This window comes from Schistocerca cancellata, chromosome 3 (genome assembly GCF_023864275.1).
Source record: "Schistocerca cancellata isolate TAMUIC-IGC-003103 chromosome 3, iqSchCanc2.1, whole genome shotgun sequence".
Lineage (NCBI taxonomy): Eukaryota > Metazoa > Arthropoda > Insecta > Orthoptera > Acrididae > Schistocerca > Schistocerca cancellata.
The window spans coordinates 227,951,313-227,972,715 of NC_064628.1; the positions used below are offsets into that span (position 1 = coordinate 227,951,313).

Here is a 21,403-nt window from a genome sequence, read left to right on the forward strand (position 1 = left end):
GGACATTTGACACATCCTTTTGATCAGTTTATCTTATATACTCTCCATAGCACCATTCCTACAAAAACCAACACACATTTCTATCACATGTTTGTGGAGTGCATCAACAAATGAAATAATTATCTGCAACTAATTTACCAAGTTTCTAAAGAATGAAGTGGCCTCTTATGAGCAAAAGGAAAACCATTGTCAATGTAAAGCTCATATTTCAATCAATGGAAACTCCAGGTAGGAATATCAACAATGTAGGAAAAGCCAGATTGCTACTTACCATAAAGACATGTTAAGGTGCAGACAGGCACAATTAAAAGACTCTGACATGCAGCTTTCGGCCACAGCCTTCCTCAGTAAAAGAAACACATACCATTCACACTCACAAGCAAGCACACCTCATGCACACAGGACCGCCAACTCCAACATTCCAGCTCGAGATGCTGTAGCTGGCAGTTGTGTGTGAGTGAGGTGTGCTTGCTTGTGTGTGTGAATGGTATGTCTCTCTTTTACTGATGAAGGCTGTGGCCAAAAGCTTTATGTAGTTGTCTTAATTGTGCCTGTCAACAAATAGACATGTCTTCTTTATGATAAGTAGCAATCTGTCTTTTCCTAAATTGTTAGAGCTCATTTATATTTCAAAATCAAAGTTAATTAAAAAAAGAAAAAGAAGTAACTTTCATGGCGTTGAGAATACGAAGATAAATTATTCATAAAAATGTGAAAGACTGCACAAATGTAACTACGAGGAACAGACAGGATCAGCATACCTTTCTTCCATTGTCCTTATAAAGGTATTTTTAGGGTGAAATAAGAAAATACATAAGCCAACTAAAGTTTCAAAACAAATGTATGTAAAACTTTATTTGATATTTTATAAATATGGTAGTTTAACAGTTCATAAATAAATACAACCTCTGTTTCATTTACAACCAACAATAGGTTCTTGTGCAGCATTGTGGAATTTCATTTCAGTTGTGCCTCTAGCTCTCGTTCAACAATCTTCCTGTATTCGTCAAATCCACCTTCAATACTTTTCACTTTCCCACCTCCACATACCCAAAGTTCTTTACAAACCATTCGAATAAGGCGTTCGTCATGAGACACAAGAATAACCCCACCCTAGAAAAAAATATCAATGTGATTAGTAGTAATATTACTATCAGCTGCAGCATGAAATAAATGATAAACATTTGACAACTAGAACCTGAAAAATCATATTACTTAAATGTGGTAAGGTTAAAGTTCTGAAAAAGCAGCAGCAGCATCTGACTCATGAACTTTTTCATATAGTTAGTACACATCAAGAACTTTACAGTTGGGTGGGGTTAAAATTTTCATAAATATGTCTTTATACACACAACAAAAAAGTTTTGCATCACCTCTATACCAAAAGTTCCAGAACCACACAGAAAATTGGAATAGAGATAAACATCATTTCCACCCTTTTATGGCTCAATACTTGAATGTTGTACCACCATACAGTGAGACCTTCAGAGTTGGTGGTCCAGATTGCTGTACACACCGGTACCTCTAACAACCAGTAGCACGTCCTCTAGCATTGATCGATGCCTGTATTCATCATGGCATACTATCCACAACGCACTGTTTCTCGAGATTGCCCCAATCCAAAAGGCGATCCAGCGTAGATTCCTCAGAGTGGTTGGTGGGTAACGTCATCCAAAAACAGCCCTTTTCAATCTATCCCGGGGCATGTTCGGCAGGGTTCATATCTGGAGAACATGCTGGCCACTCTAGTGCAGCGATGTCAATCCTGAAGGAAGTCATTCACAAGATGTGCCTGATGAGGATGCGAATTGTCATCCATGAAGACAAATGCCTCGCAAATATGCTGCCGATATGGGTGCACTATCGGTCGGAGGATGGCATTCACATATCATACAGCCATTTCGGCACCTTCCATGACCACCTGTGACGTATGTCGGCCCCACATGATGCCACCCCAAAACAGACGGGAACCTCCACCTGGCTGCACTCTCTGGACAGTGTGTCTAAGGCCTTCAGCCTGACCGCGTTGCCTTCAAACAAGTCTCCGATTGGCTGGTTGAATGCATATGTGACACTCATCGGAGAAGAGAGCGTGATGCCAATCCTGAGAAGTCCATTCGGCATGTTGTTGGACCCATCTATATTGCACTGCATGGTGTCGTGGTTGCAGAGATGGACCTTGCCATGGATGTCGGGAGTGAAGTTGCGCATCGTGCAGCCAATTGCTCACAGTTTGAGTCTTAACATGATGTCCTGTGGCTGCACAAAAAAGCATTATTAAACATGTAGGTGTTGCTGTCAGGGCTCCTCCGAGCCATAATCCATAGGTAGCGGTAATCCACTGCTACAGTAGCCCTCGGCAGCCTGAACGAGGCTTGTCATCGACAATTTCTGTCTGTACCACACAGGATGCAAAGGATGGATTTTACAAAGTTGTAATACATGGGTAAAAAAACTGTGGATAAGAACATTATGTAGTGTGTGTGTGTGTGTGGACAGAAGATTTTTGTGGTGTGAGTATCAGATTTTTGACAGTATTAATCTTGTTTTGTGGTACAGCTTCACGAAATCACATCCTTAGTGAAACGTCTTATTGAAGGGTTCCAGGCCTGGCTACTACTTGTTTCAGAGGAGTACAGTACTGACTGTGCTGAACCACAATCCCCACAGAACTTGATTGGGCACAAGTTCATATAACACTTCCAGAACATGGATTATTGTTATACCTGTTTAACAAGTGAACCACTATAAATCTCTCTTAATTTCTTCTGAACGAGGATTAGGAATGAAGTAAAAAGCAAAACATGAGAAAACACGAAAAAAAAATGCTATTCTCATTGAATGAACAAACTTTCAGTTTAGAATCTGCAAAGACCCTTTAAGTGGATGCAGATTATGATGACAATGGAATGATTAATTACATTATGATTCATGAATATTTCTCCAGCTTAAGAACTGGTGTTCAATGACTACCATAACATTACTTACCAACTGAAGATTTATTGCACAGATACACAATGACAAGCAACAAGAAGAACCACCACCAACCAACCCCCCCCCCCTCCCCCCCTCTCCAACTCCAGTTTCCCAAGTGCGGTGTACAAGCACTTGCAACCTTGTCCTGTCTTCATACATCTTTTGCTTCAGGACAACTTCCAATTTGCGTCCTCCTCCCCTGCAACTGATATTTCAGTCTCTATCCAGCATTTTCTTGGTCTTTCCCGTGGTCTTCTTCCTATGAGATTCAGGTTGAAGTACTTTTTGGCAGGTCTTTTGCTGTTCATTCTCATTTTGTACCCATACCACTGAAGCCTGTGTTTGTTTATGACACTGGTAACAGGAACCTCAATACCAGTTCCGTTTCTATTCTCCTCATTCCTGATTATGTCCCTTCTAGTTTATTTGATTCAGAGTTCTAATGAATCTCATTTCTGTTTCCTGAATTCTGCTGAAGTCTTTTTCTTTAGTAGGGTACATGTTTCTAAATCATTTGTAAGGATTGGTACTAAACAGGTGTAGTACATAGTTGCTTTTGCTTTTTGTGGTATCTTATTGTCCCAGAAAAGATTTCTGATTTGACTTAAGAACTGTATGCTTTTTATGTCCTGCTGAGTACTTCCTACTTAACAGTGTTGTCTTTCGTGATCATGCTACCTAGGTACTTGAAATGGGAAACAGATTCTACTTTGACTCCTCCAAGAAATATATTAGAGGTAGTTCTTGTCGGCTGATGGTCATTTCTATCATCTGTGTTTTGCTTATTTTCATTCTTAAATTTTTGAACATGTTATTCCAATAATTAAGCTGCTTCTGTCCCTTGCCATACTATCAAATCATCAGCAAAAACCAGGGTATGTGGTCTGCTGTCTGTTTTCTTAATAAATTTTATTATCTTGTCCACTACTGTTACACACAGCAATGGTGAAAGGGCACTTCCTTGTTGGACACCTCTTTCGAACCATTCCGATTGTCTGTTGCCTATCGGTGAATAAAATTTCAAGAATTTATCATACAACATATGTGCCTCATTGCACACTACTATTTGCAGGGGAAAAAAACCACACTCCCTCCTTTCAATATCTCTAATCTTTACTCATTTACGAGATAGGACGATTATGACAACATGATTTGTGATGCGCAGGGACGCAAAGGGACGTGTTGTGTGCAACTATTTAGGACATAAAACACAACAACTCAAGAATTAAATGAGATACCCTTCTGCTCTCAATTTTAAATAAAATTTTGATACCTTATCTACATTTAATTCACTCCAATGTGTGAGCTAAAATCAACTATGTCCAAAGTTTATGCACTGTGTTTCTACCCCCGCAAACACTCTAAAATTTCATATGAAGTTTTACTTAAGTTGATGCAGCACAGTACACACGCCAGGTAACAAACAGAAATACAGTTCTTTGTCGAGTGAAGATTTGAGATTGTAATATATGCAAAAATCTTTTTTTTCCACCAAATAGTTTTCGAAAAATTGGATTATTGATATTTCGTATCAGCCAGAACACCATCTCTCACCACAGACACAAGCATTTGGCGAGCAGTATAACCATGACAAAAGGAAGTAGAAACACATAGGCTCGGCTAACCGTGAGTTCTGCTGCAATATAGTATATTTACTGCTCAAAGGGTATGGGATGTCACACAGCGAGGCTGTACCATGAACTAACTTTGTCATGAGACTAGGTACAATCACATTCAAATTCAAACTAATGCATGTTGTTACTAAGCAGTGCAAGCATGAAAATTGATCACAAAAAGTGATAACAGAAATTAGCTTTGTAGGAAATCAAGAAAAATGCTGTTTACAACATTAATTTTACTGACAATGAGAACCAGAAAGGTGTGATAGTGTCGACAAAGAAAGCAACGGAAGGTGAAAGATGTTTGACAACCAGGAGTTAAATCACTCAATGGTGAGTAAATTAGAGAAGGATGCGGACAATCTCAAATGGAGCAGGATTCAAGTATGCGTTTGAAAGCAGAACAAGTAAAACGCACATAAATATTTCATTCATGATATCGATAAATGTATTATTAGACAGCAATTTCTGCGATGTCATAAACAACACATAGAAAACGGTCTCTGCACAAGTCAAACAAAAGTTGTGTTCTAGACCAGGAAATAAACATTGAGAAACAACTGTTACATCTATGGAATTTGATTTTAAAATATGTTTGAATAAATTAGTCATTATTTTTCAAACACATTACATTGTGAATAAATGTTGAAAAGTGATAATAACCAACAAATACTGTAAACAGCATCAGGAAACATTTCATTGTTAAGAAAGTAGAGTTTTGCTTCATTGTCATTTCTTATCGACAAATACAACAGGGAAATTTCCATCACGCAAAAATCAATAGAAAAAAATTAAAAATACTTACAGACAAGGAATGCTGAATTTTTGGTATTAACTACGGAGCACTAAAGTTCTCTTTATTATATTGACAAAATTTGGCAAGAAAATCGTTCCCTCTCTATTGCCAACATACCCTCAAACAAAAGTGTACACAACTGGTCTTGCAACTTTGCAAAAAGTAAGACTCTTAGTTGTCACATCTTTCATAGCACTCTCTGACCTGAAAAAATGTCTAATGTCTCTGCTACTAGTACATAAATGTGTGTCACCTTGCCTTTTAATGAAATGCTACTTTGTTGACTAACTTGTCAATGTTGATGCTTTATGCATAAAATACGGGAAAGGCAACCACTCACCTACAAGAGACTTGTGTGTGGCGCATAGACACATGCAACAGAAAATAGTACAGTGAATACTGTTTTTTGTCCAGTATATCAATGCGCCACACATCACTCTACTGTAGATGAGTGGTTGCCTCTCCCTTATTTTAAGTATTGGTCAATCATGGAATCTCTATTATTGCTACATAATTTTGGACTGGATCAGATTCTGAATGTGGCTCTCCAGCAGGGATACGACTTCCTCAAATCCTGCCCTGAAATGAGATCCATCCTTCATGAAATCCTCCCCACTCCACCAAGAGTGTCTTTCCGCCGTCCACCTAACCTTTGTAACCTCTTAGTTCATCCCTATGAAATCCCCAAACCACCTTCCCTACCCTCTGGCTCCTACCCCTGTAACCGCCCCCGGTGTAAAACCTGTCCCATGCACCCTCCCACCACCACCTATTCCAGTCCTGTAACCCGGAAGGTGTACACGATCAAAGGCAGAGCCACGTGTGAAAGCACCCACGTGATTTACCAACTGACCTGCCTACACTGTGAAGCTTTCTATGTGGGAATGACCAGCAACAAACTGTCCATTCGCATGAATGGACACAGGCAGACAGTGTTTGTTGGTAATGAGGATCACCCTGTGGCTAAACATGCCTTGGTGCACGGCCAGCACATCTTGGCACAGTGTTACACCGTCCGGGTTATCTGGATACTTCCCACTAACACCAACCTGTCAGAACTCCGGAGATGGGAACTTGCCCTTCAGCATATCCTCTCTTCTCGCTATCCGCCAGGCCTCAATCTCCGCTAATTTCTAATTTCAATCTGCCGCTGCTCATACCTCACCTGTCTTTCAACATCATCTTTGCCTCTGTACTTCCGTCCCGACTGACATCTCTGCCCAAACTCTTTGCCTTTACAAATGTCTGCTTGTGCCTGTGTATATGCGGATGGATATGTGTGTGTGTGTGTGTGTGTGTGTGTGTGTGTGTGTGTGTGTGTGTGCGCGCGCGCGCGCGCGCGAATGTATACCTGTCCTTTTTTCCCCCTAAGGTAAGTCTTTCCGCTCCCGGGATTGGAATGACTCCTTACCCTCTCCCTTAAAACCCATATCCTTTTGTCTTTCCCTCTCCTTCCCTCTTTCCTGACGAGGCAACCGTTGGTTGCGAAAGCTAGAATTTTGTGTGTGTGTTTGTGTGTCTATCGACCTGCCAGCGCTTTTGTTTGAAAAAAAAAAAAAAAAAAATATATATATATATATATATATATATATATATATATATATATAGTTATAACAGAAGGAAACATTCCACGAAGGAAATATATATATATAAAAAAACAAAGATGATGTGATATATATATATTTATTTATTTATTGATGTGGTCACCGGGAATCAAACCAGAGATCTCAGCATTACCAGCCGAATATGCTAACCATGGTCAATTTGCTTTTGCAGCTATGATATTGCTTTTTGTGTTGTGACATTAGGAAACTAACTGCTGTGTACTGCACCAAAAAGTGTGCGACTACTATTAGAGGAGAAATACTGTGATGGATGTAGAAACTGAAAATATAATGGAATTGGTTGGCATAGATTCGAGCAAATGACCTGAATTGTCATCCATGATAAACAGCAAATGACAAATCAACAGTCACTGATGTGGAAAGCAGTGACATTACTAGGGAAGATAGTTTCATAGATACTGCCAATGAAGCATTGTGAGCAGTTAATGTGAAAAATGTACGTTCTGTTTCTATTCTGCTTCTAAATGGGTACTTCACTTGGTGGCACTCTATGGTTAGCACATCGCAATGCTCCAATTGTAAGATTACTGGAGAGAGTGCTAATGCTACCTTATCACCCTGCTTATCAGGGGTAAATACAGTGATGCTGCCACTGTAGCCAGGTTACCAGTTTGGTCTGCTGAGTAATACATGAATCCATTTTTAAAACAGCAGCATACCAGACACAACAACATATCTTTAAAATACTATAATCTACTTGGCTTTAAATGTAGTGAATATAAGATAGATTATTCTGTAAGCACCAAAAATATATTAACAGTAGTAGCCGTCAGCAGTATAATTAAAATATGGGAATATTTCTGGAAAACACTATATGATCTTTTGCTATATTACCTATGATAGAATAGGAAATTATTAAATAACTGTCTATGTGCCTTCTGGTATTAAAAATGTTGAAAAGTGAAACTGTAGTAACTGGAGATACGAGATAACTGACAAAGGCTGGATCAAAGGAGAAGAATTATATTTTAGAAGCAAATATTCATCACTTTACATTTAGACTCTGATTTTCTGCGTGAATTTAGTGTCTCTCATGATACGGCCACAGCGAAGAAGGCTGAATCAGCAAGATGTTGAAAAATTCAGACAAGGTCATTGTGCAGGAAAGGGCTACAGTACAGTGATTTTGGTTGCGCAACTGTACAACATAAAAAAACTTTATACTTTTGCGATCACAATTATCAAAGTGAAGACTGGGCTGAAAGTTTCTTTTCCAAAGTAGGTTGACAGATTATTTGAAAAGTTATATTCAAATACCATAATTTAGTGTTATGTGATTTATGTGCATACAACATTTATGAAGATGATGAATCAACATTGATTTCAAGTCAAAACAATGCTTAAATAACACATTAAGTGCCGTGTCAGCCACTGGTAACTGACACTAAACTTTCCATTCAGGCTGCGACAGTTGCCAGTGACTGACAGTGTAAAATTCAATATATATAATGAAACAAAATTACACTGTTTTAAATTACAAGGGCATACTGAAAAGTAATGCCTCCAGATTTGTTATGTGGCAACTCCTAAAGCTTTTTAAATAAAACCGATGCTGTAGCCATCAATTGTGGTCTGGTATTGTCATGCTGAAGGTGAGGGTGCTCCAGGTCTGAACAAATTCTTAGAATTTGTTATTTTGGTTTTCTGAGGATCTGTTTCTCATGCACTGACATAGTTATGTTCCACACTGCCATGCTACAATTCGGAAACCTCTAGCAGCAGAGGGTGGCAACTTGTGTCAGCAGAGTGGGAAAGTCAACCAAGTAATATGAATGACATGTACAAGTAATATCTCAACTGATATTGAGAACTGAATAAAAAAATTGGAGCCATTACCTTGCAGCACAAGCTTGTACACTGTTTCGCGTAACTACTTACAGTTTATTTTACTGTTACTTAAAGTTTTATTTATTGCACAACCGTATAATTAATGTGCTTAAATATTTCTGACCAAACAATTTTAACATACTTTATTGAAACACAGTAAAGACAAAAACCGTTGCCCTTCATGTATATCACAACATGCAGCAACTTGTTTAGTCCATTTTCTGGCCATTTCTCTATCACATTGTGCTGCATTTTCTTTACAGTTCACATCTTCACACTGTACAATCTTTTCCGAGTTGTTCTTTTTAGAGTTTGTGTCTTTTATTTTAGTATTTGCAATACTTCTAGATGGAACGTCTTTACCCCGGCAATTTGTGAGGTGCATAGCTAACTTTTCCTTGAATTCAGTAATTCCAATTGGCGATATTTTTATACAAAATGCAAGCATTCAGAATTGCAGTATCCAGTCAGAGCTCAAAGGCACTTCATGGATATGCATAGTGGATGCTACAGGCAATGCTTTGGTCAAGTAATACAGCAAATGCCTTCCTCTGTGAAAGTCTACTACAATTTGTGGTTTCAGATTGTGTTATGGTTGACTTTCAACATTTAAAATATCTGATGAATTCTCTGTGGACAGCAGTAGTCTGTCCCACTTTTTTTCCATTTTGAAGTACTTATTCCTATTTTATTCTTGTTCACAGTTATTTTTTCCCATTTTAACTTTTTTGGTACTACTTGCTGCAGATTTCCCCATCAATCTGAACATAATGTTCCCACTAAATGTATATTTTTGAATAATTTGTCTGCCAATTCCAAACTCTTAAACCAGTTGTTGGTGTACAGCCTATGTCTCTTACTGAATAAATCTCTACACAGAGACATTACAATTTTAATGGGCATAGTGTTTTCCTTTTGTGGAGTTTTCCCTGTATACATACAAAGGGCGTATGTGTAACCACATCCACATCACAACTTAAATATTTTAATTCCATATGTGAGGTGTTTTTGTTTTAAACAATATCTGAATATAATTTGGACACAAATGGAATCAATAATCCATCAATACTTACAGCTTTCGATGGACTATAAATTTTTTTCCAAAGTGTGTGTAAGTGGTTGTATTTTCGACACATGTCTAGAACTATTACTCTTTCAGGACATGACTTTTATTTAAATTTTTCATATATGCAGGATCGTGGAGTCATTATAAATGTAAGGATGGTAGTCTAACAAACTGCATCCATAGAATTAGCCTAAAATTCCACTTCAAATCGTTCCGTACGCATAGTCCCAGATATTTTACAGAAGTAACTGCTACCAGTGTTTGTTCCGCTATCATATAATCATACAATGAAGGATCCTGCTTTCTATGTATTTGCAATGCATTACATTTGTCTATGTTAAGGGTCAGTTGCCACTCCCTGCACCAAGTGCCTATCCGCTGCAGATCTTCCTGCATTTCGCTGCAATTTTCTAAAGGTGCAACTTCTCTGTATACTACAGGATCATCCACAAAAAGCCGCATGGAACTCTCCATTGAGAACAACATGCTGCGTTCTGTTTGCTAAAAACTCTTCAATCCAGCCACACAGCTGGTCTGATATTCCGTAGACTCTTACTTTGTTTATCAGGCAACAGTGAGGAACTGTACTGAACACCTTCCGGAAGTCAAGGAAAATAGCATCTACCTGGGAGCCTGTATCTAATATTTTCTGGGTCTCACGAACAAATAAAGCAAGTTGGGTCTCATACGATCGCTGTTTCCATAATCCATGTTGACTCCTACAGAGTATATTCTGGGTTTCCAGAAATGACATGATACGCGAGCAAAAAACATGTTCTATAATTCTACAACAGATTGATGTCAGAGATATAGTCCTATAGTATTGCGCATCTGCTCGACAACCCTTCTTGAAAACTAGAACTACCTGTGCTCTTTTCCAATCATTTGGAACCTTCCGTTCCTCTAGAGACTTGCAGTACACTGCTGTTAGAAAGGGGGGGGGGGGGCAAGTTCTTTCGTGTAGTCTGTGTAGATTCGAATTGGTATCCCGTCAGGTCCAGTGGACTTTCCTCTATTGAGTAATTTCCCTGGACACTTATTTCGATGTCAGCCATTTTTTCGTTTGTGCGAGGATTTAGAGAAGGAACTGCAGTGCGGTCTTCCTCTGTGAAACAACTTGGGAAAAAGGTGTTTAGTATTTCAGCTTTATGCATGTCATCCTCTGTTTCAATGCCATTATCATCCCAGTGCACACAGTATAATATGTCACTTGCTGCTCTGTCCCTACCACCTGTCCTAAACATCTGAGTGTCCCAGTCTATACCTGGGAAACTGAAATCTCCACCTAAGACTATAAGATGCTGAGGAAATTTATGTGAAATGTATTCCAGATTCTCTCTCAGTTGTTCTGCCACTAATGCTGCTGAGTCGCGAGGTCGGTAAAAGGAGCCAATTATTAACCTAGCTCAGTTGTTGAGTATAACCTCCACCCATAGTAATTCACAGGAACTATCCACTTCTATTTCACCATAGTCATTTTTCAAATGACTGTCGAATTTCCAATATAACAATCTGTTCATCAGACAGTCTTTCAATAATATAACATCACTCAAAATCTTCAGTCTGCACCCAGTCCTGGTTGTGTTAGTGAACACACAGACTTACGTTGAGGCTGTTCCCAATGACTGCTCATGCAATAGCTAAGCCCAAGTTGTTTGCAAAAATGTGTCTATCAGTATCTGCGAAAACTGCGTAATGCTGATGTCTAAAAACTTTTAAGTGATTTCTTTAACTCTAATGGATATTTTGACTGAATTGTTTTATGGCTGGTAAGAAGCTTGGGCCGTCATTGTCATTTGAAGAAGTTATTGATGAGCATGGTGACTCAGTAAGAACTGAATAACTGAACTATTTGCAGTGTATATTTACCTGGTGGATTACTACAAGACAGTACTGTAAGTGAACTGTGATGGTTAGTATGAATATGAACAGTGAGTGTTTGAGCCACACTTAAATATTTGCTGAGTCCTTGGTAGACAGTGTTTTATGAGCTTGTGTTTCAATAACTTTACAATTTACCCTGGGTAATTCTGCCACTGAACTCTTGGTTGTTTGCGAATGCCAACCTGACTGTATATGTTAATCTCACAATACTGAAAAGTAGTTATTGTCCAAACAATAGAACATCTAAGGATAATAAAATATGTGAAAAGTGGAACCAAAATTGTGGTGGTGTGTATTTTTTTCAGCAAAATTCATTACATACTGGATAAGATTTCCAGCTGCAAGACAAGAGACTGAATTGCTACTGAGAAGGCAACAAAGATTACAAAAATCAGGTTGGCACCCTTACAACATGCTACACCTGTCTACCATCAGCTCACACCAGCTGTTTCATGCTTTGGGATGGTACACTGAGTAATCTGGGGCAGTCAAGTTCACACAACCTCCATAGGCAAGCAACAGATGTGGCCTATCCGAACTCTAATGGGGTTCACTTCAGCAAAACCCACTAGGTTCTATTTAAGTAAGGTAACATTTATTGAGCAGTTGACTACTGTATTTCAATTAACACAGTGGTCTTTTACACTAAATTTCATTAACTTGGGAGCAACTTAAATATACTTCATTAACTACTAGCACCATCAAATTATTGTCAATACTATTTCTGTGACTTTTTAATTACTATTAGTGAAGGGAGTGATGGCTACTACTCTCGTATTAAGAAGTCATCAAGAAGAAAAATTGTGCAGACATTTGCATACCGAGCAACAAAAAAGCATGGAGTAATTTCTCAGACAGAGACAAAATTTTCTTAAATGAATGAAAAATTTTCTCAAATATATAACAGATTTTCTAGCATTGATGATAAACTGCAGACAGACTTTGTGGAAGATAAGTTTGAGACAAAAGTTGAGCATTTACATACCACACACAACATTCTAGTGTGTGTGTGTGTGTGTGTGTGTGTGTGTGTGTGTGTGTGTGTGTGTGTGTGTGGTGGGGATTAGTAAATGCAACTGGTAATTTAAATCACGTTGTGAATAAGAATGTTGAAACATGTACAGTCTTCAGAAATGAAAGGCAACCACCACAGAAGTACACACAAATATTAAGGAATGTTTACTCCAGGAGGAGCACAGATAGAAGGAAATAAAGTAACATTGGACTCCTGAATAATACAAAATGGGCGACATAGTTCTTGTCCAAAGCCATAGATGTAGTATAGAAAGTGAGAAAGTAGTTAAAAAAACCTCTGTCCACTACATGCATGACCCTTTGTGGTTATCAGTATGTCACACCCCAATAGTGTTAGTTGTAATGGCACTTGTTAATGTTTCCAAAGAGGTAGACATACGATAAAAAAAGGAAGTGACCCACTGCAGCAGAGATGCTGTTGAATGAGAGTGATGTGACTTACTTTTTTTCTTTTTTCTTTAAGTCATGAGAAAGAGAGGAGACTGTGTTGTGTCATGAGTAAGAAAATACACAAACATTTTTATCACTCTTCATATTGTAACTCTTTTGTTAATAACATAGGATTTTGGCTTAATATAAAGAACATGAAGTGAATCACAGTGCCTGTCCATTTATTTGACAAACAGTTCATCTCATTGTATCAAAATACGAGTTTCTTTCATTAGGTGACACAGTCAACAATTAGAAACTTCCAAGGTGGCTGTATTCGAGACGACCATCGCAGCAGAAGAGGTACTAAGAACTTAAAGCTTTAAACATGGCAGCGTAGTCAGTGACCATTTATAAATTAAAGTGAAAGCAATTACAGCCCTTGGTCACAAAATTTAAGTCTTTTGGCCAGGTTTCGACACTTATAAGTGCCTTCATCAGAAATCAAATATTCAAATTAGGCTATAGCACAAGTACAAAATTATGGGAAAATTTTTTTATACAAAAAGTGTAAGTACTGACTAACAGTACAAGAAAGAAACAGTCCTTACATGTCACATATAAGATAAATATGAAGCAACAAGGCTTTAGTCAAAAATTTAAAAAAGAATACATGGAAGGCGAGCCACTATGGGCTGCTCATACATATAAAGCCACACACCAAACTGAGGCATCCACATTAGCAACTGCGGGCAGGTGAACATTATACCAAGAGTGCCATCTAGTAGCCTAAACGTAAGTAGGCTACTTAACATTTAAAATATACACAGATGAATATTAAGATGAACAGTATTTAGTACATAAACTAACAGGTGAAGTCATGGTAACTTTTTGTTTATATAAAAGCTTAGTACAGTTTGAAGACTGAAAACTGAATAATAATACAAAAAGAAACAGTACTTACATGCCACATATAAAACAAATATCAATCGATAAAACTTTAGACACAGTTTTAAAGTAGAATGCGTGAAAATCAAGCCACTACAAGCTGCTCGCATATGTTGTGCTACAGTTAGCATCAGACTGAGACTCCCGCGTAACAACTGTGGGCAAGTGAACATCCAACGAGAGTGCCATCTAATAGCCACAAGTACAAACTCGGTACTTAACATTCAAATAAAGGCAGACGAATACTATGATGAACATTATTCAGTACATGACGTAAAAGGCAGTATTTTGTTTGACAGCAGCAGATAAGGTAACATTTTGTCTACATCAGAGCTCAGAAGTACAGTTTTCATCCTTTAAACACCATTATAGAAAATACAAAGAGGGCTGAATAACACAGCCTGTAGAAGAATGAGATAACATGAAACACAGCCAATATAAACCATTTAATAAATGAAAAATCATGAGTTGATTTAGATGGAAAAAAACATTTTGGTAACTGCATGAGGAAACCCGAGATCAAATGTCAAGTAACGACTTTATATCGTTTAAGAAGTTTTTATTATGTAATTGTAGCTGCTCATTGAGAATGAGGCTTTCATTTCAAGAAAGGTGTTTAAAGATTTCTAATTCTTCAAAAATGTCTAATATATGCCCTTTCTTCTTAGTGTGCAAAATGTTGATATTGTGAACAGTAATCAGAAGGTGGTCGGCGAAAGACAAATTTTGGGTACTAGTGCCATTTTTCTTAAAAGATATTCTTTATATCTGGTTGGAAAGGCACATCCTGTTTGTCCTATGTAGTAAGGAGAGCAGGTGTCGCAGAAAATCTTATAGACGGCAAAATTTTTTAAAGAGGAACGAGTTGATTTTAAATTATGAATGAAGGTTTTTTTTTTTTCTTCAAATTATTACTGATGGAAAAGGTAATGTTACAGTTGTATTTATTACAAAGAAGACGCTGAATCTGATAGGACATGGGCCCAAGGAAAGAATAGAAAAATATTTTTTTGGGTTGGATTCAATTATAAAGGTGCCAAGCATAGTCACTCTTAACAATTTTCTTTTTAAAGATGTCATCCACTATGCCAGGTTCATATTCATTATTAACTGTTATAGTTTTGAGTAACTTAATTTCTTCATTGAATTTTTCTTTCGAGAGTGGGATAGAAGTAGCACTATGAATGGCAGAGTGAAAGAAAGTGTTTCTATGAGGTGGTGGGTGCATGGAAGGTGCAGGTACAACCTGATCTGTGTATGTTTCTTTAGTAGTCAAGCTACTTCTCACTGTTGTCATACCCTATGAACTAGAGAAAGCTCTGCAAGTGTGGCTAATTTGAAGCCATGTGCAAACAATTTCTAGTCAATACTTTATTTTTATTTATTGTTTTTGTTTACACCTGAAAGAGTTTAACATTTTTCTATACACAAAATAATTTTAATTCTTATATTAAAATTTATGGTCTGCCAGCTATGGAATAAATATTTTATGTAATAGCATAAAAGAAGTGGATTACTTAAATGCCAAATGTTGTTGTCCAAATGTCAACAGAACCCATTTTTGTAATAAAATTAAGGTACGGTCATTGGAATGTCAAGTAAACTTCTTACTGTAATAAGTGGAAGATTGTGGTCAGTCAGATGTGACAGATCCCTTAAAGTAGAACCTAACTGCATACAGCATGTATTAAGCTTCGGTTGTAAAGAAAACAATGATAAATAATTATATGGAAATAACAGAAATTAGTAGAACTGATTCCATTAAAGTCTACATAGTAGCCTGCCTTAGAGAGAAAAATAAGGATAACAGTGAATATAGTAAAAAATACGTATATGCTAACTTGATATAATTCATAAACTATTAGCTTTCAAAAGGAAACCAATAATTATACGGTTGTTTTCAGTATATTTTTAATTGAACGGAACAAAATAAACATGATTATTACTGAAGTATTTGTTGTCTAACTAAAAGGAAGGATTATTCTTATAATATTTCATTATCAAGCTGATTGGCTTAGAAAGCAGAAACACACACAAGGCAAGTGTGAGGAGAGAGAATTTGGATGAATTCATAAATTTTTCTCATAAACATTTGAGATGTGAAATTTTCCACACTTTTATAGTCTATAAATGAGCAAGCATGTGTATAATTAGTTTCCGTTATACCTCTAATAATAAATAAATGGGACCAAAGCACTGAAGAAAGATTTCATTTCTACGCAGCTGGTATCTTGCGTATGTTGAAATAGGGTTTTGTATTTTTATACATGTCTGAGGTACTTAGTGGGCAGCGTGGGACAGATAGTAGAGTATGAGCTTAGTCACTGTTCAAACCAGAAGTCTGAACTTTTATATAATGGAAGTTCATCAGTCAGAAATGAAAGAACTATTTTAATTGACGTAAGAGAAGAATAAGAAATTAAATAACTATTGACGTGCAATCTTGTATTAAAATGTTCAGAAGCAAATAAGCAATTGTCAAAGAAACTAGATAACAGATGAAGTCCAAGTCCAAATTTAGAAAGGAGAAGAGTTATACAGGATGGTTATAATTAACTTTCACTTACTGAGCCAATGTGGACAGGGAACTACGAAACATATGGGTACCCAACTGTATATGAATGATGTTCAGACTAGGCACTGCAGTATTTTTGTTGTTCTTAGTTTAGTGTCATGACTTGCCATTGGGCAATGGTGCAGGTATAGCGAAATATGGCTGAAACGCACGTATCAGAGTGCATTTACAGTTGCAGTCACTCAGCATGGGTCTGGACAAGGAGAGCAGCACTTCACTGGTAAAGCTCTTTTATTGAAAATCACATCCCTCCAACAGCATTGCTCCTCCTCGTGTGTATTGACGTATGAAAGAAATACAAAACAGGAATGCTGGGCTGAAGAGAGAGTAAGGTTGGTTGGTTTAAAGGAGGGGGAAAGGGACCAAACTGCGAGGTCATCGGTCCCTTGTCACTGGTAAAAAAATTACAGAAGGGAAACAAGAAAAGAAAGGTAACGTACAGCACAATAACAGGAGAATGGAAGAACCAGAAGAACAACAGAAAGACAATCAACACTACTACGTACAAAAGAGGAAAAGAAAACCACAGACATAAGCAAGAAACACGTAGAAGGGAGGGACTCTGGCCTCCACCAGGACTTGGTCACCGGACTCGTCCTAAAAGCTCCCATACTAGGCGAACTCGACAGTGGAGCACTGGGCCGAGTAAACGCAACACTGAGGGTGCTGCTGAACCATATACCAGACAAGAGCTCTGTAGAGCTGCAGCAGCGTAGAATGTTCTGTACCCCAGTTGGTGTTGGTCAGGCAGTAGAGGACATTGAGGTACTGCCAGCACTTCTGCTTAAGCTGACAAAGGTGAGGAAGCTAAGCCAATCTGGCTTTGAAAGCCAGTCCTAAGAATAAATATGTCTCCACTAAAGTGAGTGGATTGTCTTTCAGGTAAAGTTCTTGTTCCGGATGAATGCCAACAGAAGTTCATAACACACGACTTTGCGACCGAAAAGTGGAAACCATGGGCTAGAGCCCATGACTGTGGCTTGTGGACAGCTCACTGTAGGTGCCGCTCGGCAACACCAGTACTGGTGGAGCAGTACGACATGCAGAAGTCGTATGCATACAGAGGTGACATGGACGGCCCTACAGCTACTGCTAGACCATTAATGGCCACTAAAAATAGAAAGACACCCAATACAGAGCTCTGCGGGACCCCATTCTTCTGGATATGGGAGGATAGCTATGCGAGGCACCAACTTAGACACAGAAAGTACAAAGCGGCAGAAAATTTTGGATAAAAATCTGAAGCAGACCTCTGAGACCCCAATTGTATAATGTGGCAAGGATATTTTATGTCATCAGGTCATGTCAAACACTTTTCGTAAATAAAAAAAAAAATTAAAAAAAATAAAAATAAAAAAAAAAGACGGTAACCAGGTGTTGGTGTCTGGAAAAGGCTGTTCGGATGGCAGACTCGAGGGACACAGGATGATTAGTGGTAGAGCGATCATGGCAGAAGCCACCCTGACATGGAGCCAGTAGGCCACGTGGCTCCAGGACCCAACCCAACTGCCAACACACCACACGTTCCAGCAGCTTGTAAGCTACTGGAACATTGGCGAGGCTGATGGGCTGATAACTATCAATATCAAGTGGATTCTTACCGGGTTTGAGCACCGGATTGATGGTGCCCTCCCACCACTGCGATGGAAAGACGCTAATTCACCAGATCCGGTTGAAGATGAGAAGGACATGTCGCTTGTAGTTAGACGAGAGATGTTTTATCATCTGGCTGTGGATCCTATCTGGCCCAGGATCATATGTCAAGGCAATGTCCAAGGGCACTGAGGAGCTCCCACTCTATAAATGGGGCGTTACAGGATCCACTGTGCCGTGTAGTGAATGAGAGGACTTTCCCTTACAGCCGCCATTAGACAGTGCGAAAGGCTGGGGAGAAATTCTCTGATGCAAAGGCTCGAGCAAAGTGCTCAGCAAAGCTCTCGGCAATTGTGATTATGTCAGTAGATAACACTCCATCTATGTCAACACCAGGAACACCTATTGGGGTTTAGTGTCCGAAAACACATTTGGCCCTTGCCCAGACTTGGGAAGGTGATGTATGGCACCCAACGGTCACAACGTATCTCTCCCAACACTCCTGCTTCCGCCATTTGGTAAGGTGGTGAACGCAGGCACGGAGCTGTCGAAAGGCTATTAGGTGCTCCAAGGAAGGGTGCCGCTTATGCCGCTGTAGAGCTCGCTGACACTCCTTAATTTCTTTTGTGACTTCCGGCGACCACCAAGGGACTGCCTTTTGCCAGGGGCACCCTAAAGAGCGAGGTATCACATTTTCCATGGCAGAAGGGATTGTTGTAGGCACTGCTCAACCATCACATTGAAGTTCCTGTGTGGGAGAGATTCAATGGTGACAGCAGAGGTGAAAGTTTCCCAGTCTGCCTTGTTTAAAGCCCATCTGGGCAGGCATCCGTGTGCCTGATGGCTGAGCAGTGACAGGAAGATGGGGAAATGGTCATTACCACACTGCTAATCATGTGCTCTCCAGTGGATAGATGGGAGAAGTCCTGGGCTGCATATTGATAAATTAATGGCCGATTACCTGCCAAGAGCCACAGTATTTAAGAGGCAGAGGTCAAACTGAGAAAGTAAAGTTTTGACGTCTCTCTGTCGGCCAGTAAGCACGGTGCCACCCCAAAAGGGGTTACGGGCCTTAAAATCTCCAAAAAGTAGGAAAGATTTAGAGAGCTGATCAATCAGTGCAGCTAATACATTCAGGGATACTACACCATCTGGAGTAAGATATAAGTTGCAGGCAGTTATTTCCTGTGTCGTCCTTATTCTGACAGCCACAGCTTCAAGAGGGGTTTGAAGAGGCATAGTTTCACTACAGACTGAGCTTAGGACATAAACACAAACTTCAACAAACTCTCAATTATAGTCACTATGGTTCCTGTAATATCCCTTAGCTGCGGAGGGCAGTAGTCCGCATTGCCGAGAACCAGGTTTCCTCGAGGACAATGCAGAAAGCAGGTGTAAAGCTTAACAGTTGCTGTAGCTCAGCCAGGAATTGGAAAAAACCACTGCAATTCCACTGGAGGATGACGTCATGAGACTGGGAAGGCATGGAACATTCAATGAGGCAGTTTACGCATCAAGGTCACCTGCTGCCACCAACTTATTGCCGGAGCAGTCTATATCCATTGTGTCTGGCGAGATCAAGGTCCTTGGCGGAACCCAGAATCTCCACCTCATACACAGACGCAGAGCTTGTAGAAAGTGGTGGTGTGGATGCCACTGCAATTCCCTTGGTCTTGGGGATATTCTTTTTGAATATCTCTCGCTGCTCCTTGGGTTTCCCTGGCAGAGAGGACTTCACTGGCTCAGTCTCTGGGACTGAGGATGAGCGTAATGTCCTACGACCAGATGCTTTTGGGCTCTTCAGCTACTGGCAGGTGTCATCTTTCCCACTAGCAGAAACCTGGGAAGCGCACTTCTTCGGTGCAGAAATGGGGACATATCCACAATGCTTGGGGGGGGGGGGGGGGGGGTGAGGTGTTGCCTCCTGAAGTAGGTGGTGAGGAGCAACAGGGAGGGAAGTGGAGAATGAGCAGAAGTGCATAACCACATTGATGAAGGATGGGCATGATGGACACAATGCACCATGTAAGGTGCCCTTCCCCAATTGGCTCGCTCTTCCCAAAAATTTTGAAAAAATTGAGGTCAAACCCTACAGGGGACCATCACATAAAGGCCGAAATGTTTGAGACTCCATTTAGTTGACTCTTATGACAGGCAGGAATACCTCCGGTCTATTCTAACCCCCGGACCCCCCAGTGAGGGGGCTAAAGGAATCTCACTATTTTCAACCTGTAATACAAACATGGAAACAACGTGGTCCAATACAGGATATAAACAACTAATCAAAAATTGAGTGCAGCAGTAATCTTTATATTTATTACATAAAAAATTTCCAATGGAAGATCAGTAATAAAAATTACTCACAGTGAATTTATTTATTGCTTTTCCTAGGGCTTCAATGGTCTCTATGTCTAGATGATTTGTTGGTTCATCAAGCACCAAGAAGTTTGGATTTCCCATACACATCCTGGAAAATGCTACTCGCGACTTTTGTCCTCCAGAGAGACTTCCAACTGTCTGGAGGGCCATGTCTCCAGTAATACCAAAACTTCCCAGCTGCCGCCTGTACTCTTCTATGGGTTTACCTATGAAGAACAAAAATTTTGCAATAAAATAATGCAAAAATTCCGTGTCTAAAATTACACATTTTCCTTCATCTGCAGGCATACACACAAGCATGGCTGCAGCAAATGCTAAAATAGTCAGTGATAGAACCAACAACATAGAACACATTCAGTGTCTGTAACAATACTTCTCCCCACCCATAATACTAAATATAATGAACCATTCCATAACTGTAAGACACGAATTTAAGAAAATATATCAAGCACCTGGATAAGAAGACTGGAGTAATTCCACTGATGAGACATTCATTTCCAACTGATCCACATGATGTTGACTAAAATAGCCAAATTTCAAATTCCGATGAACGTGCCGCATTCCCTTTGTGGGTGTCAGCATGCCCATTATGATTTTAAGTAGAGTCGTTTTACCGGCTCCATTGTCACCAACCTAAACATAATGCTAACATCTTCAAATAATCATGTAACTTTAAGTATAAGTATGCATGTTTGTACTGTACTATAATTA

The 21,403-nt window shown here is 39.2% G+C and overlaps 1 protein-coding gene across 1 annotated transcript in view; it reads right to left on the minus strand.

The window, feature by feature from the left end:
- Nucleotides 1-823: 823 nt before the first annotated feature.
- The window catches only part of LOC126174857 (ATP-binding cassette sub-family F member 3), an 87,370-nt gene continuing 66,790 nt past the window's right edge, over nt 824-21,403 (minus strand). Inside the window, exons 11-13 of the mRNA XM_049921254.1 lie at nt 21,145-21,325; nt 20,678-20,898; nt 824-1,113 (exon numbers count right to left, since the gene is read on the minus strand). Of these exons, the coding sequence (XP_049777211.1) occupies nt 958-1,113; nt 20,678-20,898; nt 21,145-21,325 (558 nt within the window). The 3' untranslated portion in view covers nt 824-957. The remainder of the gene's footprint in view (nt 1,114-20,677; nt 20,899-21,144; nt 21,326-21,403) is intronic.